Here is a 17,506-nt window from a genome sequence, read left to right on the forward strand (position 1 = left end):
GTGAGATTTTTTCGAGTTGAACGGTGGTCTCGGAAAAATTTAACTCGCACCGAGCGAGAAGATAGGGCCCGTTATAAATTCGGGTGGAATAAGTTTTTTTTATTTTAATAAAATTATATATTTACACTCTCTACCCCTGAAAAAATGTAAAGTTGAGGGGTCTTTGTGTAATTTGAGCGGAAGTTGAGAGACCATTTGTAACGCAAACTCAAAACGGCAATCCGTTAAAACTAAAACGACAAAAATTCCGGTGACATTTAGTATATAGTTTTTTTATTTTAATAAAATTATATATTTACACTCTTTACCCCTGAAAAATGTAAAGTTAAGGGGTCTTTGTGTAATTTGAGCGGAAGGTGAGGGACCATTTGTAACGCAAACTCAAAACGGCAATCCGTTAAAACTAAAACGACAAAAATTCCGGTGACATTTAGTATATAGGTATAATATAATAATATAATAATTAGTTACTCCGTATTATGAAGTACTCCAAGACTCCGTATAATAATAATAATAAATAGGATCATTTTATAATATAATATCATAAATATTATAATACATAAATATTAAAATTAAAATTAATATTAATTATTTTATTAATTAATTAAATTAATTTCGGAGTGATATATAAAAATATAAAAATAAATATATACTCCGTCTATATAAGGTATAAACTACACCGTCTATACTCCGTCTATATATATATATATAACTTCGTATGGACATAACATGTACACAAACCTAACCCGCAATTGCGTTTAATATCGCAATACAACCTACAAATTTCCCAATCCTTCATCGGATCAATTATCGCCAAACCCTAATTTTTAGATCTACAGGTATCGCACGCTATAAATTTATCTCTATCCAATAAACTTTTATTGAATTTAAACTATTTGCCTATCTGAATCGCTTAGGCAATTGAACCCTACCTGAACGCATTCTGCCATTATCTCTATGTTTATTATATTTTTATACAAGTTTTCGAAAGCTTCATAGCTGTGTTTACAATCATCTTTCTGTATTTTATTACTGAAGGAATAAAATAACATTACTTGTATATGGCATATATATATATACACACACGCACGCGCATGTATGAATTCTTGAGTTTAGCATGATTTGAGATTTGCTAATTTTAGGTTAAATTTAATTATTTAATTTATTTATGTGTAATTTGGTGAAGAAGTGAAGTGGTGTAAGAATGGGATCATTGCAAGAGAGTTTGAATAGGTTCAAGAAGCAACAAGAGAAATGTCAGTCTACTCTTAAGAGCATTGCAGGTTCGCAAAAAAGCCATAAATCGACAACAACAGCAAACCCTGCACCTAGAGTTGCACCTCCTAGCAACTTCACTAAAACGACTGTTCCTGCGGTGAAGTTTTCGAACGACACAGAGAGGTTGCAACATATTAATAATATAAGGAAGAGCCCTGTTGGAGCTCAGATCAAACGAGTAATTGATCTACTGTTTGAGGTACAAACCTTGCCTGGTCTTCCTTGTGTTTGTTGTTTTGTGCTTTTAGTATCCATTTATTGATCGACATATGGCTTTGGGGATAATTTAATATGTTGATATTGAATAGAAGATAGTTGGTGCTCGCTAATGTTAGATATTCATAACACTCACATTGGTGAATTGTACTGAATGAACTGAGTCAAGCAAGTGATAAAATGGTAACTAGCCAGACTGGGAATAGTCGTTAAAGAATGATTCACAAATACAATATTTATAGTAAGAGGCAAATCCGTCGATTTCAAAAATCATGAGGGTTCAAGTCCCTCTATTCCCAAATATCATATCCTTTTTCTTTTTCCTTTTTTTGTTAGCGGTTCAAAACTCCTTGGGACCCTGCCGATCCACTCTTTTTCCTATTCAAAGCTCAGCCCTTTGTCTCTGTGTTTTCACATCGAGAATTATTTGCAGATGAAGAGATGTCAAAGGGGCTTCTTACTCCCCAAACAAATCCTCCTACATCTCTATATAAACGCTGGTTTATCAAGAAGACGCAAAGAATGATTCACAAATACAAGTTTCTATGTATGTAATTGAAATATAAGCTAGTGCATTTGAATATGATTAGATGATATGATAACAATATAGATACGCCAATAAGTGGATGGGTTTGTTTTCAGCGCATGTCGAAATTATGGAGACGGTGTTGTTGGTACAACTATCTAGCTGACTAGGTGTTGCTATTGACCAATAATCAAGGGTGTGTATCCTAGGTGGGTTTTCGATTAGAGGTACCAAAAACGTTTGTTTGGTACATGCCTACACGGACTTTGGTATTAATTCATGGAATCATCCCTAAAAAAGTGTTGTAGCTTGTAAATTGGATGGGGGACTTTTATTCGTTGGTTCCAGATACACCAAAGATGAGGCAAATGATTACATATTGTACTATTTTTTGTCAATGAAGTACAATAAATATGATTATTTCTTTTTTCATTGTGATTCCCCTTCCATGTTAAAAATATTCTCGGATGCCTTGGAAGGACGTTTCTATCATTTTATCCATTGTTACTTTTCTAAGAATTTTTCAGAATGCTTCTTATAAGCCCTTCATAACAATTATGTGCTGAGGGAACTTAATTTTTCTGTCTGTTAATACTTTTAAGTTTGTTCTTGACATTCATTTCCCTACATTACTTCCTTGACTTCTAAAATTGAGTTTGAAACTGCTACAACCAGGTTAATCGGTAAACACCGTAATCGGTGAAGCAATGAATGCTATCTAAGTTACTCATGAGATGGTTAAGAGAAATACAAAAAGTAAAAAACAAAAGTTAAACGTGTATTTCTAATCAGCTTTGCTCCGTCTTTGGATAAAACACATAAATATGCATTGAAAAGGCCTTTCTACTCAATAATATTGCCATTTGTATATCTAGCATTAGTTCCAACATGGAAGACTTATTAACCACCATCCATAGAGACTAGAGACCCTTGAACTTTGCGTTGTACATGTTTAAGGTCTTACACTATTTGACATGGTCATACACATTAGTCAAAGTGGCCGAGTCATGAGCCTCGTATGTATGTGGAAATTTTATTTTGGCCAGTAAGCTGTTCTTTAATGTTTTCTTCATGCCAACATGTCACTTCTTAATTTCATCATCTTAAACACGAGTCTTATGTCTACTAATCTACTTGACTTCTTGTCATATCATTGCTTGTGCCCCAAAAAGAAGTGCTTTGAGATGCTTGATTTTCAATTTAGTATGGTAACAGAAGATGTACGGCTTATGTTTATCTGTGTATTAACAACAGTATATCTATGATAACTTATAGCCATATATGACAACTTGGCCCCCTCTTTTAAATCTCGTTATATCAAACATAGAATTTTGGACCATATGATGCTTTGCACATATACTAAACACTAGAATCAACAGATTGGTTCATGTTCCACTATTGAAGTTAGCCTTTTGAACTTCTTTTTGACCTGTACTACGCGGTTTCGCTTGTTTTGGACTTCTGCTTTGTCATCATTAACTTCATTATTCATATAATACTCACATAATCGGTACGAATGAATAATGTGAAACCACAAAGAACATGTTTACATTATGGATATGAGAAGATGAACCAGAAACATTTATGATTGTAGTATCATGACCATTACTTAATGAAGCTAGTTTTGCCATGTATACAGTCAAGGCAATCCTTTACAGCTGAGCAAATAAATGAAGCTTGTTATGTTGATGTCAAAGGCAACAAGGCTGTGTTTGAGAGTTTGGCGAAGAACCCAAAAGTGAATTATGAGGGAAAATGCTTCTCTTACAAGGTAATCCTGATAAATAAATATAAGATATGTTGACCATGCTAGTCACTGAGCAGATGTGGCAATTTTAACCCATTTATGTATGTATGGGTCATTTGGGTTTCATAATTATTTTTTATCTTCAACAGATTAAATGTGTAAAATAAACAAAAGTAAAGCTAATGGGTCACGAGTTTCCAAAAGTTTATTTCCAATGCATAAAAATCTTTGAAAAAGTCAAGTTTCATTGGAATAGTATAGTTTATATTATTGCATTTGCCTCTCTATTTATCTATAATAAAAATATAAAATCTGAGAGAAAATTGAAATGTTCCTCGGTGATCATTCCAACTCCCTGATTTTTTTTACTGTTTACCCAACTCACCTGTTCTGTTCTTTATTTTACCTCTAATTATGAGCCATATCACTTTAATGCCATCAAGCCTTTCGCCCTTTCCTAAAGTGATTATATATTTGCAGTCCAAGCATAATGTGAGAGACCAGAAAGAACTTTTACGTTTAATAAGAACATTTGCCGAGGGTATTGCTGTTGCTGATCTTAAAGATGCCTACCCAACTGTCATGGATGATTTACAGGTATTTTGGCTGGATTTATTTATTTATTTATTTATTTATTTATATTGCAATTATAAAAGGTAAACTATAAACTATTGGTACTGTTTTATGGGGACAATCGATATCTCATGTTTGCAACTTAGGCTCTGAAAGCTGCTAGACAAATCTGGCTTCTGTCAAATTTCGACTCGCAGGAAGACATAGCATACCCAAATGATCCTAGAGTCCCTATCAAGGTTGATGATGAATTGAAACAACTATTTAGGGCAATTGAATTGCCACGAGACATGTTGGATATTGAGCGGGACCTACAAAAGAACGGTATGAAGCCTGCTACGAACACTGCTAGGAGGAGAGTAATGGCTCAGAACGGTAATGTATCGAGTAAACCAAAACTGAAGAAAAAGAAGAAGACTGAGATCAGTAAAAGGACAAAACTCACCAATGCTCATCTTCCTGAACTGTTCAAAAATTTAACTGGCTAGTTGCACCACTATTGACTTCAGTTGGTGTGTATGGATAACCAAGACTACGATAAAGATTATATGATCATATATGTTGGATATTTTGTATTTCATGCCTTCTATCTTTACTGATAGATATTAGTGAAACCTATTTTGAATTACAAATGCCGTGCATGTATAACTGTGAGTTGAGAATTAAATCAGATTGAGACTGAAATGTCTAAAGTTATCTAAGCTGTTGGCTTCGGGTATGTTTATATATATTTTTTCTCATCAAGTTCTGTTGTTGAATAAATATACAATGTCTGTGTTGAATGTACGCATCATAACGTTCCTGAGTTTTGGTTTTGGGCTGTCCTCTCTACGCCCCTCTGCCATGATTTCTGTTCTGTTTTGGTGCTGCTCTTCGGGTCGGTTAGTCAAGTCATCTTCATCGTGTCCCTTTTCATGTATCATTTTTCTTTTATAGTGTCCTGCTTATAGTCTTTTTTTACTTGCTTCTGTCCTCCTTTGCTGTTTAGAAGGAGTGTGCAGGCTGCAGCTTTGCTTCATTCTCTTGGTACTGAATTTTTCGATTTATATATAATTTTCTTTTTTTGTTTTTGTAAAAAAAAAAAAAAAGAAAAAAAAAAAGCGATGTCTGCGTTGAATAAGTGTGATTAATTGTTTGTTTTATTAGTAAATAAGAAAATAAATAAGAATAAGAATTTGAATAATTGAGATTACTAAATTAATCCATATATGGGTAGTTGAAAATTTAAAAAGTTATCCAAGATTAAAAGTTACTTAGACTAGTAAACTAGTAAAGGTGATAACATCACAAAGTTGATCTGCCAATAAGGTTCTAATATTTTCATAGGAGGTATCGATCGATTCATTAATTAAAGGTAAGTAAACATTTTAAGTGCCAATAAGGTTGATTGATGTGGTTCTAGTTTATAGATAGTTATTGTTTATTATTTCTAGACGCGAGTTTACCCGTTTTCTCCCATGTTCTTTTGTATTACCTGTTGAGGGTGTTTTACTTTACAAAACGGCCTCATTTCTATCTAATATATTTATTTTTTTTGCCAAAATAAGTTAATAAATAAATAACCTGAACACGGGAATATGTTTAGAATATACTCTGTAATATATAAAAGCAAAATCATCTCACACTATTTTCCTTTTGAGTTGATTTATCTTTACAAAATATAAGAACACAATTATTAGTTTATCTTATTATAATATTTAAGATACTCATTAACTGGTTAGGATAATAGGTATGATCAGGGTCGTCTCAACAATTTAAAGGCCCTAGACGAAAATAAAAATGGACCCATATATACGTTAATTTTTTTTACATGCATAAAAAGTTAATACTCCAATTTATATATATATATTTACTTACATTGTATTTAACTATTAAAAATAAGGTATTTTAACTTTACTTAACAATTTTTTATTTGATTTAATTAAATATATTGAGAAAAATATTTTACATATTCAAAATTTATTTTGGACCCTTCTAAATTTTTGGGCCCTAGTTAGTTGGCTATCTTGCCTATACTCGAAGACACCTCTGAGTATGATAAATAATTAAGACGATAAATCATAATATCTGTCTCACCTATTATTTTCATGTCAACTTTTTTTAAATAATTTAGTACACATTTAAGCCCCTTATAGATGACACAAAATTGTGATTGATTCATTTATAAGAAATTGAGCTTAAAAATCAAACATACATTTAGCATTGATATGCATATACCAGCTAGTAGTAATTACATTACATAAATAACAAGATGCAAAACAAATCCACAAGCAGCCTAAAAGACAAAGATGATGATGATGATGATGACGACGATAGTAAAGAAACATTTGTGTTACATGATTGTGAACAAAGTAGACGACCAATTGTCAATAAGCCGTTCATTAGAAAATTTTGAGACCTGGTGGCATTTACACCAATCTCACATATATATGTCGAACCTCACCTTATTTTATAAAGGCGCAGTAAGCCTGATAAAGTCTAATTCATTAAGATAAAACTGCTTTAACCTGGAAGCTTTTGCATTATGCCTGGTAGTCTCATCATTATGTTCTCAAACGAAGGACGCTCAGATGGATTACTGCAAGTTTACAAGTTGCAAAATCAGTAAAACTCAATCTTGATTCAAATTGGCCTTGTGTTAAGAGGATTAATTCTACTTATTGAATATTTTTAACAAGAAACTTATTGATAAGCATAGTTGGATTCTAATAATGGATATCAAGAAAGGTGGCAATATCGACCCATATGCCTAATATAAGGTCGATATGAGTTGTGGTTGAATCTAGTGAGTCAAACATAGATCCATTTTTTTAATTTACCTAATATGGAAATGGGTCAGTTAGGTCGACTGGATCAGATGGGTCATAAAAACTCAAAAGGAATTTAAATTACCTTTGCCAACAATCTTGGATTATACATGATAGAGACGGGTCTAAGTCTTCTGGTAAGTCCAACCGACGGTCCATAAACCCCACTACTCCAACAACCTTCATGCATTAACAGATATTAATTATTAGCCATAAAAACCAAAATCTTATTAAATTTATCGATCGAAGAAAAAGTTCTTATACAGGATAAGAAGATTCAAGTTTAAGCGAATGAAAAGTACCTGTAACGGATTCATATTGTTCCAAGGGACACACTGTGTAACTAACTCCCATAGTATTATACCAAAACTAAACACATCTGACCTGCTCATCATCAGAACATTAACATCAATTAGCATATTACTAAATAAAAATACTATTGTTTTTTTAAAAAAAATTGCTCACTTCTCATTTGAAGGTTCATTACGCAGAACTTCAGGCGCCATCCATTGAGGCTGCAGAACACATTACATTGATAATATTCATATTCAAAATGTCCTACAAGAAAAAATAATAAAACTCCTGGTATAAAGCTTTATCAAGAAAATGGTAAAAGATAGAATACTTACTGTCCCTCTACCGGATCTTGCAGTTAAAAACGTTGCATGTTTCAATTTCGAAAGACCAAAATCTCCAACCTGAAAACAAGTTAAAAGTAGATTGTGTCATGATTATTTTTTTTTTTTTTTTTGAAAAGCAAGAAATTTTATTTATATAATGGAAAGTTACAAGCCCTATAAATTCTATACAATATGATGATAACGGAAAAAAGCAAATGCCGCCTTCATGAATAAATCACACATTTTGACACCGCGGAACTTGAGGATTCAAGTAGGATAGAATTAACCGAACAGTACCGAACTTTCGGTGACAAAGTTGATTAATACTATCCGTTTAACCAAGTGACAAAATGCAAAGACCTATCCATGGAGAAGCATGAGTACAAAAGGACTATTTAGGACGTGAAGTAAATTAGCCAATGCCCGTTCTTTGTTGATCCGAGGTGTATGATGATGGGTTGATGAGCCATTGATGCCAATCGATTATAGACTTCTTTGCTCTTTTGGAGATCCAAGCGTAAGATTGTGATTGGATTTCGGTTAAAATTGTAGCAACACACCATTCCTTTTTGCTAAAGACATTAAGATTCCTATGTTTCCAAATAATGTATGTAGATGCCCATTTAGTGGCTTGCCATATGTATGAACCGGATTTCGACGTAGGGAACGGTTGCTCCGAGATGGTAATGTCGGTAAAGGTGGTGAGGGTGTTAGAAGGAAGGTTCCACCATTTTAGTATAGATAGCCATACACTTGATGTTTTCGGACAAAGAAAAAGAATGTGTTCAATGGTTTCGACGTGTGAGTTGCATAATGGGCAAAGAATCGAATTAAGGTCAACATTACGTTTGTCTAGTTCAATGCGAGTGGGAATTCTACCATAAATTAATCTCCAGATAAATATGTTAATTTTTTGGGGTAAAAGTTTGTTTTTCGGAGTTTTGAAGGTGTGTTGTGGAGTGGCGAGTATGGTGTTGTCGAGGATAGAAGCAAGTTTCTTTGTTGTGAAGATACCATCGTTATCTAAGGCCCACTTCCAAGTGTCAGGTTTATCAGTTAAATTAATGGAGGCAATAAGATTGTTGAGTTCCGTTAATTCGTTGAGGGTACGTCCATATGGGTTTCTCGACCAATTCCATAATCCGGTGGAAGTAGAGTTTTGTGACGTGATACGATCGGCAACCAGAGCTTGTTTGTTGCTTTCAAGCATGTATAGTCTTCTAAATTGATTGCTGAATTTTTCGGAACCACACCAAGTGTCATGCCAAAATTTGGTGTCGGTTCCGTTTCCAATGCATTTGGTGATAGACTTGGTGAAGTTTGTCCCGAGGTTGTCCGCGATATTACCCGCCTTGATAATTTCATTCCAAATTGTGCTACCTGAAACATTTCTAGATAAATCATTAGCGCAAACCCCCCCCCCACCCGGACCGTAAATGCTAGATATTATTTTAACCCAGAGAGCATCTTTTTCGTTATGGAATCTCCACCACCATTTGGAAAGTAGGGAGATGTTTTTGCAAGATAATGAACCAATGTTTAAACCACCCTTATCATAAGGTAAAAGAATGTGTTCCCATTTGATCCAATTAATTTTTTTGTCCGCTTCGGACCCACCCCAAAAGAATTTGCGTCTTTTTGTTTCGAGTAAATTGATGATGTTGCAAGGGGCATGGAATAAGGAGAAGTAGTAAAGAGGGATACTAGATAATACGGATTTGATTAAGGTTAGTCGTCCGCCAAAAGAGATTGATTTTGCTTTCCAGTCAGAGAGTCTTTTGTCAAACTTCTCAATGATTGGTTTCCAAGACGAGGCTTTTGTAGTGAGGGTGCCGATGGGAAGTCCGAGGTAAGTGAAAGGAGTTGTGCCGGCCGTACAATTTATGTAGCAAGCCATAGCATCAACTTCATTTTGTGCAACACCAATTCCGTATAAATTACTTTTTTTGAGATTAACTTTTAGGCCCGATATGTTTTCAAAGCATTTGAGTAATTTGGACACGTTTTTAGCGTTCCGTTTACTCCATTCACCAAAGAAGATTGTGTCGTCCGCATACTGGAGATGGGATAACACAATCTTATCATGCCCGACACAAATCCCTCGTAATTGGTCGTTTGCTATAGCACGCTTAGTGAGGATGTTTAGACCTTCGGCCGCGATGATGAAAAGGAAGGGAGAGATAGGGTCGCCTTGGCGAATTCCTCTTTCAGGAGAGAATTCCGCCGTCGGGGAACCATTGATAAGGATGGAAATGGAGGAAGAGGAAAGACATGCATGGATGAAACTGATCCATTTGCGTCCGAATCCCATACATGCCATGGTCTCGAAAAGAAAATCCCATTCGATGCAGTCGAATGCCTTTTCGAAGTCCACTTTGAATATGAGGCCTTTTTGCTTTTTTCTTTTAAGTTCATCGATAATTTCGTTTGCAATTAGAACGCTATCGAGGATGTTACGACCTTTTAGAAATGCGGTTTGTTCAACACCGATTATTTTATGGATAACTTTTGAAAGACGGTTAGCGAGAATCTTGGTGAGGATTTTATAGTAACTTCCGATTAAGCATATGGGTCGATATTCGTTAAAGCCAATAGGGTTGGATTTTTTAGGTATTAGCGTGAAGAAAGATGCATTGCATCCCCTAGATATTTCGGATTTGAGCCAAAACCAATCTAGGGCCCTAATGAGGTCTTCTTTAACTAACCACCAGTATTTTTTGAAGAATTTCATGTTAAAACCGTCCGGTCCAGGCGCCTTGGAGCTTTCGCAATCATTAAGGGCATCCCAGATCTCTTTTTCTGAGAATTGGGATTCGAGGATTAGATTATCTTCTTGCGAAATGTAGATGCGGTCAGGTTCATTTTCGAATGGGCAAGACCCTTTACGTGGTTTGGAGCGGAAAAGTGATTCAAAGTATTTAAGTGCCTCGTTTTTTATTGTGTTAGGTTCTTCGGACCATGTACCATTTAGGGATATGCCACGGATATTGTTTTTGTTAACTCTTCTTTTAATGTAATTATGAAAGTATTTAGAGTTTTCATCGCCCTCGAGGTTCCATTTGATTCGGGCTTTCTGTTTGAACATGTTAGATTTCTGTTTTTCTTCGGACCATGTACCATTTAGGGATATGCCACGGAACATGTTAGATTGTGTCATGATTATGAAACTGTACCATTTAGGGATATGCCACGGAACATGTTAGATTGTGTCATGATTATGAAACTGTAATCGTACGTGATCGTTAAAAAGACGATACTTAGGGAAACACTACCTTCACGGACCAGTTCTTATCGACAAGAAGGTTTGAAGACTTGAGATCTCTGTGTACTATTGGAGGATTTCGGTGATGCAGATAGTTCATACCTCTTGCCTAAAATTAAGGGTATAAAAGTCTTTTTATTTATCAAAGAGAGTGGCTGAAACTTGGTATAGGTCTATTTGAAAAGGAAAAAAAAGACTTACGACATCAGCAGCCATCCGTAGACGTCGTTTAATATCTAACGAGTGACTGTTGTTGTGAAGAACATTGAAAAGACTCCCCCTGATCAAAATATATGTAGTTAGCTTTTGTAAGTGACTCCTTAATATTTACGTTCACTTAATACCTAAAACATATCATTAAACTGTTTCGTTTAAACAAACTTGTGCTTCCACGGGTCATTTCACTAGTTTTTTTATTATACTACTAAAACTAGGATGATACTTTTCTTCTATATTTTGTATTTTTTTTATAAAAATTGTAGTGACCATCAGGGCCGGATATTGGGCTGTACAAGATGTGCACTTGCACAGGGCCCAATATCCAAGAAGGCCCAAAAAATATAACCCAACAATATATATGTTCATACCATTTATCAAAAAGAAAATAATATCCGTGGTCATAAAGTTGCAACTGTTGTTTTTATATGAAAAACTTTCGTATACAAAAGGCGTTTTACTTATTGAATAGGCCATAAAATTAACAGGAGGGTCCTCGTTACCATATTAATCTTCATAAAATATGGACAAGAAAGCATTTGTGGTTCGACCCAACACCCAGCCCATACTCAACAAGAACCTTCTTTGACCTACTAGCTTACTAGCCCAACCCACTCGTCTTGCCACTTCAATCCAGAGTCTTTCATTATTGGAAATTGTATTATGTTTTATAACATTTATGTACAAAACACGCTGTTACATTAAAGAAATAATATGCAGTGGTACCTGGGTAGTAGCTCCGTAACCATGGCAAGTTTGTCTTGTGAACATACTGAGCCCATATAAAGCAATACATTTGGATGACGCAGTCGTTTCATTATATCAATCTGAATCATACACACAATATATTCAATTTCATGTACTTACACATTTTTAAAGAAATAATTTTTTTTTATTTATATATTTCTTCCACATTTCATACCTCTTTATTGTAGTCCTGCAAAACCTTCTCACTGTATTGATTACCTAAGTAAACTTTAACCGCGACATCCTAATAAAACAAGCAACAAAATATAATTATAAGTCATAAAAATAACTTACTGCATTTATAGTTTTATGCGGGATTGGGTATTGTTGTTGTTGTTGTTGTTGTTGTTGTGTACTTCAATGTGAAATGTAAGTATGAAAAGCGTAAATCATGTAAATATTTACCGATCCATTCCAAATTCCTCGGTATACCCTAGCAAATGACCCTGAAATAATAAGACAAAAACAATTTTATTCGAAAAATATAAAAATTTTGCTTTGAACAGAAAATAAATAATAATTACAGCCTAACCATGACCGATTTCTTCCTTGAAAATTAGATCTTCCCATCGAATGTCGCAATCAGCTGCAGAGTTTAGATCATTCTCGAGCTCCAACTCTCGTCTCGAATATTGAAAACCTGAAATCGCCAGCTCATCAACTGGTTTTACTACTTCAAAGCTCTCGTTTATCTCTTCAATGTGCGCTTCATATGAAAAACCATTTTCAATGTTATTGGCGAATGCATGTCCATTTGCGTTTAGATTTCCTTTTTCGTCGACAGAAGAATACGCTCTATGTGATATGTCGGTTTCATACTCTACAACCGAAACACCATGGCCCGAAGCTGCTGCAGTTGCCGAGTTTTGGCGAAAATTTTGTACGTTTACTGCCTCGTGACTTTCTTGAACATCGGTGGGACCATCGTGGTGTGCGTTTATAGTTTTCGGGTGGAAATTCAACTTCGACAGGACTTTCGCAGCCTACACGTTCCGAAAATAGTCTCGTTACATGAACTATGAAATGTTTTTAGCTATTCTGTTAATCAGTAAGAATAAAAAAATAGCGTAAACGGAAACAGTTCATATGGGTTTAATGGGTCAAACATGTAGAAAATCGCCAAAAGTTTGTTGTATGTGGATATATTTTCATCACAAAATAGGTTATTATTTAATTTTGGGTCAACATGAACCAACCCATTTCGACCAGCACAAAGTTGATTTTTTGACCCTTTATCGAACCCACCATAACCGCCCATATTGCCACCTTCAGAAGGAAAACATACATAGTTTGAAGGTTCAGAAAGTTCATCTTCTTCTGTGTCGGCACCAGTGGCTTTCTTCCAAAGGTTGTTAAAACCAAATCCATGCTTAGCAGGCTGCAAACAAACAAACAATTCAGTTAACAACAGATAACAGTTATATACAGCGGCGATTGTACATGGAAGTGGGTGGGGTCCTATGACCCCACTACTTTGAAATTTTTTTATACAACGTACTCTTCAAATTGTGTAGGACACCACTAAATTTAACCATAGGACCCCATATATTTTTGAAACTTATGGGTTTTTTAGAGGTAAACAACCACTAAATTACCTTTAAAAATAATTAACTTTGAAATTTTTTTTAGGACCCCATTGGATTATCATCCTAGAATCGCCACTGGTTATATAACTATATTTGTAGAACTATATGAGCTCATTTCTGGAATTTAACTACATTAAGATCAGTAGACGACTTGAACTTACGGGAGCTTTCGGGGGCCTCTCCAAATTTACGTTTTCAAGTTCGTTAACGTTCCCGTCCATGTCCACAGATGTATCTCCCGTATGACGATTAATTCCTCCACCCTTTCGCAAAATATCTTTCGAGGTCTAGTTTGGTAGACAAATATAGAAAATTAGTTGAAAAACTTGAGCATAAGAAAGATCTGATAGACAGTACGTTTGATCTTAACAGGTCAAAATGGGTTATATCAAATCTATAGACAAGAGGAAAACGAGTCAAACAGATTCAAAGTTGTCCATCATGTATTTTTTTACTCTTACAAGTTACAACCTTCCAAATTGTTTAATTATATTAATTTTGTACCAACATATTAATGCAATTATATATAATGTATTAACTACGGAGTAATAAACTATTTATAAAGTAAGAGGTCAAATGAGGGTATTCGATGTCGACTACTTGCCATTCAAAAAAAAAATAATAAATAAATAAAAATAAATGGGCAAAAGTTATATGCTGGGCCAATCTAACCTGACCCGCCCATTTTACTACCTCTTTTTTTTTTTGCAGATAACAGATGAGTACAGAAAGGTATTTAATGAAAACGGGTCAAACAGATTGAAAGTTCTCTATCGTGTATTTTATTAATGATATATAATGTATTAACTATTTATAAAATAAATGGGCAAAAGCTGTATGCTGGGCCAATCCAACCTGACCCGGCCTGTTTTGACCCATTATAAAACCTGACCGCCCCGCCCATTTTGCTACCTCTTTTTTTTGCAGATTACAGTACAAAAAGTTAGTTAAATAAGTACCAGATTGGAAACAAAAGTTGATAATTGTTGCGGCGGGTGCCATTGAATCTTTTTGAAGTTTAATCCCCGTGTTTTCGCTTGAGTATTAGAAGGATCTTCATCATACGATTTCTGGTTTTCTGATTTTATTTTATTAAAAATAGTCGCGTCACTTGCAACTGTAACAATACCAACAAGTTCACCATCTTCATACAACGGGCTTTTGTTCACTAAAGCCATAAACGTTATGCCCGATCTCTTCCTAAACGGAAATTGACCTGCCCAACTTTGACCAGACCTCACCCTTTCTAGAATCTTCTCAGAAGATATATGAAACTCATCGTAAATAAGCAAGTCTGAAACTGTTTGGCCCAGTGCCTCATAATCCTCGTAACCAAACAGTTTCTCAGCAGAACGGTTCCTGAACAATGTATAATCATCTTTATCAGATATACGGTCTTATCATGGTTTTCACATTGTATGTTGTAATGTTAACAAAAAGTTCACATTTAATTAGTCATGAACTCATGAAAGTGATATTACAGTGCATGTTATGAAAACGTTTATGGATCGATGACAACATACAAGCTCAAGATCAAAAGACGTAACAGATAGAAGCGACGGATCAAAGTTAAACCAAGATTATTATATATAAACGTGAACGATTACATGATTTAAACAAAAGAAACATCAATTGGCAATCAGAGATTGGGCATAAACTCCCCTCGCACGTTTGCAACTCTTCAAAGTAGGGCTCTCAAAACTCTTAAACCCTAATGAAAACAAGAACTCATATTTATAGGCCCCTGGTTTACATCCGTACGGATGTCTTTTGATCCGTATGGATGAGTCAACTCATCCTTATGGTTTAACATAATGTCTAAATAAGTGTCTGATCCGTACGATTGTGTCAACACATTACACATCCGTACGGATGTGTCATCATCCGCATATCGAATGACGAGTTACACACATCTACTAGGTGTACATTACATATAACAAATATTCCTAATTTATTCGCCCACCGACGGGCAAGTAACATAATTGGGATTTAGTCCGAACATATTAAATTTGTAAATCTTAACTACTTAATAAAGCTAAGATAATGTTATATATATATATATATATATATATATATATATATATATATATATATATATATATATATATATATATATATATATATTGATAATTATAACTACTCAACTGACAACTAATATAATTCTGTATAGTACTGTATACTACCAATTGTGGTTGCTACCCTACATTGTAACAAAATCCTAATCCAAACCAACTATGACATTTGACTTTTAAGCATCAAAAGAGATTTCATAACTTTGACTCTGTACAATTTAAATTTCTTCACAAATATTATATTATAAAATGTTATAGTAACTAATAACCAAATAGTATCGAATTAATCAACTTAAGCAACCATAATTTTCGTATTTAATATTTTGAACTGAACTTATTACAATAATCAACTTTTTCTAAACACATTTCGAAATTACTGCATTTTTTTATTCAAGAAACTTTAGTTACCAGCCAATGAAAAAATGAAAAAATATTAGCTGCATATCCAATCAACAAATTTGGTAGACGTTCGTTGTACCTAATTAAACTACGTAATACTCCTTCGATACCGTTCCAAAATAACTGTCATAATTTGACTTAAAAAAAAATATTTAATTTTTAACATTAAATATTTTTGTTTATGTATTTAGTAAAATTTATAGTAACAAAATTAATTAAAGTCAAAGTTAAAAGTCAAAATATAGTTACTTTGAGAGGAGGGAGTTTATTAAAAAAAAATAACGACATAAAAAAATATGAGTACGTTTACATAAACTTACGAAACAGTAAATCCTTCTAACAGCATATATATTACTCCGTAAAAAATTATATAAATTATACAGATACAGATCAAAATTAATTAATGAGGCAATATTCATACCAATAAATAATTTCACGAGTGATAGCTTTACTGACATAAACCGCATGACCCAACTGATCTAAAGCTCTTTTATACGAAAACCCAACAGGCAACACATCAGGGACACTAATCCAACCGTTGAATGACGACATACCACCGGATCCTGACGTCATCATTTCATCTTGAGCTAATCTCCCATGATGATTACATAATGATAATGATGATGATGATGTTTGTTCTTGTTCAAGCATGTGAAACTGTTCTTGTAAGTTGGCATAACTGGCTTCTAAACTCCGGCACCGGTCGAGTAAAAGTTGGTAGATTGATGTGTTATCACCGCCGCCGCCGGTGGAATCCGCCGGAGAATAGCTGGGACTGATGGTTGATAAAGCCATGCTAGCGGTAGTGTAATTATTGTGGTGGCCATTGAGATGGAACGTTGTTGTTTGCATATATGATGGTACAAGTTGGGTGTATGAACCGCCAATTGAGAGAAACATAAACTAAAATAATAATTTACATTTCACACCCTTGACTTTGTTGATTTGTTTTTTAGGCTTTCATTTTACATTTAGGTTTTAGGTTCTTGGTTGAGATTATTAGACAAAACGTCTAGAAGTCTGAGGGACTTTTAGTTATACTCGAATAGTCTTAAATGAACCAAGCCATCGGCGAGCTATTCAACCACGATTTGTTAGAGTGTCGATTCAAGTCGAGCATAAATGAGCTTCAGTCCAAAGCTCGAATATATTTGAAAATCGTTTTGTAAATGAGCGAGCTCGAGCTTTTTATATCGAGCTCAAACAAGCTCGTGAACTTGAACGAGCCTATTAATTACATACATCATTTATATATTAATATAGTTATATAAAAATTACTACTCCGATCTCCGCATTATATAAGCGACTTGAATCCAAGCATGACTCAAGCTTATCTAATGTAAAAAGTGTCAATTACAAACATAGTATATTAAACTCAAAATGAGTTGAGCTCTAGTTTCGCTCAACCCATTATACTACATACTAAATATGGACAACCCTCCAACCACAACCCGCCA

General features: G+C 34.4%; 2 protein-coding genes across 4 annotated transcripts; one reads left to right on the forward strand and one right to left on the reverse strand.

Annotated features, from left to right (window-relative positions):
• Window positions 1-720: 720 nt before the first annotated feature.
• LOC139839657 (transcription initiation factor IIE subunit beta-like) lies at window positions 721-5,075 on the forward strand. 3 transcript variants are annotated; one of them, XM_071829787.1, is made up of 5 exons: window positions 721-839; window positions 1,187-1,477; window positions 3,660-3,791; window positions 4,248-4,364; window positions 4,538-5,075. In XM_071829787.1, the coding sequence occupies exons 2-5, from the start codon at window positions 1,205-1,207 to the stop codon at window positions 4,826-4,828; spliced, it is 813 nt and encodes a 270-aa protein (XP_071685888.1). In that variant the 5' UTR covers window positions 721-839; window positions 1,187-1,204; the 3' UTR covers window positions 4,829-5,075. The 3 variants fall into 3 exon arrangements, with proteins under 3 accessions (XP_071685888.1, XP_071685886.1, XP_071685887.1); XM_071829785.1 differs by having other exon boundaries at window positions 4,487-5,074; XM_071829786.1 differs by having other exon boundaries at window positions 727-839; window positions 1,190-1,477; window positions 4,487-5,074.
• A 1,685-nt stretch (window positions 5,076-6,760) lies between these two features.
• LOC139840678 (uncharacterized) lies at window positions 6,761-16,844 on the reverse strand. The gene is made up of 15 exons (XM_071830929.1): window positions 16,471-16,844; window positions 14,538-14,937; window positions 13,740-13,865; window positions 13,179-13,370; window positions 12,525-12,975; window positions 12,398-12,438; window positions 12,168-12,236; window positions 11,972-12,072; window positions 11,231-11,309; window positions 11,040-11,138; window positions 7,777-7,845; window positions 7,613-7,662; window positions 7,450-7,531; window positions 7,233-7,327; window positions 6,761-6,918 (listed from the first exon to the last, which is right to left on the reverse strand). The coding sequence occupies exons 1-15, from the start codon at window positions 16,842-16,844 to the stop codon at window positions 6,843-6,845; spliced, it is 2,304 nt and encodes a 767-aa protein (XP_071687030.1). The 3' UTR covers window positions 6,761-6,842.
• Between the last annotated feature and the right edge of the window lie 662 nt (window positions 16,845-17,506).

This window comes from Rutidosis leptorrhynchoides, chromosome 4 (genome assembly GCF_046630445.1).
Source record: "Rutidosis leptorrhynchoides isolate AG116_Rl617_1_P2 chromosome 4, CSIRO_AGI_Rlap_v1, whole genome shotgun sequence".
NCBI lineage: Eukaryota > Viridiplantae > Streptophyta > Magnoliopsida > Asterales > Asteraceae > Rutidosis > Rutidosis leptorrhynchoides.

Coding starts and splice junctions, on each gene's coding strand:
- LOC139839657 (XM_071829785.1), top strand. CDS start 1,205: ATGGGATCATTGCAAGAGAGTTTGAATAGGTTCAAGAAGCAACAAGAG. Junction 1,478..3,659: donor TAATTGATCTACTGTTTGAG/GTACAAACCTTG, acceptor CCATGTATACAG/TCAAGGCAATCCTTTACAGC. Junction 3,792..4,247: donor GAAAATGCTTCTCTTACAAG/GTAATCCTGATA, acceptor ATATATTTGCAG/TCCAAGCATAATGTGAGAGA.
- LOC139840678 (XM_071830929.1), bottom strand. CDS start 16,844: ATGGCTTTATCAACCATCAGTCCCAGCTATTCTCCGGCGGATTCCACC. Junction 14,938..16,470: donor ACTCGTGAAATTATTTATTG/GTATGAATATTG, acceptor TACATTGTTCAG/GAACCGTTCTGCTGAGAAAC. Junction 12,439..12,524: donor CAAGGAAGAAATCGGTCATG/GTTAGGCTGTAA, acceptor TTATTATTTCAG/GGTCATTTGCTAGGGTATAC.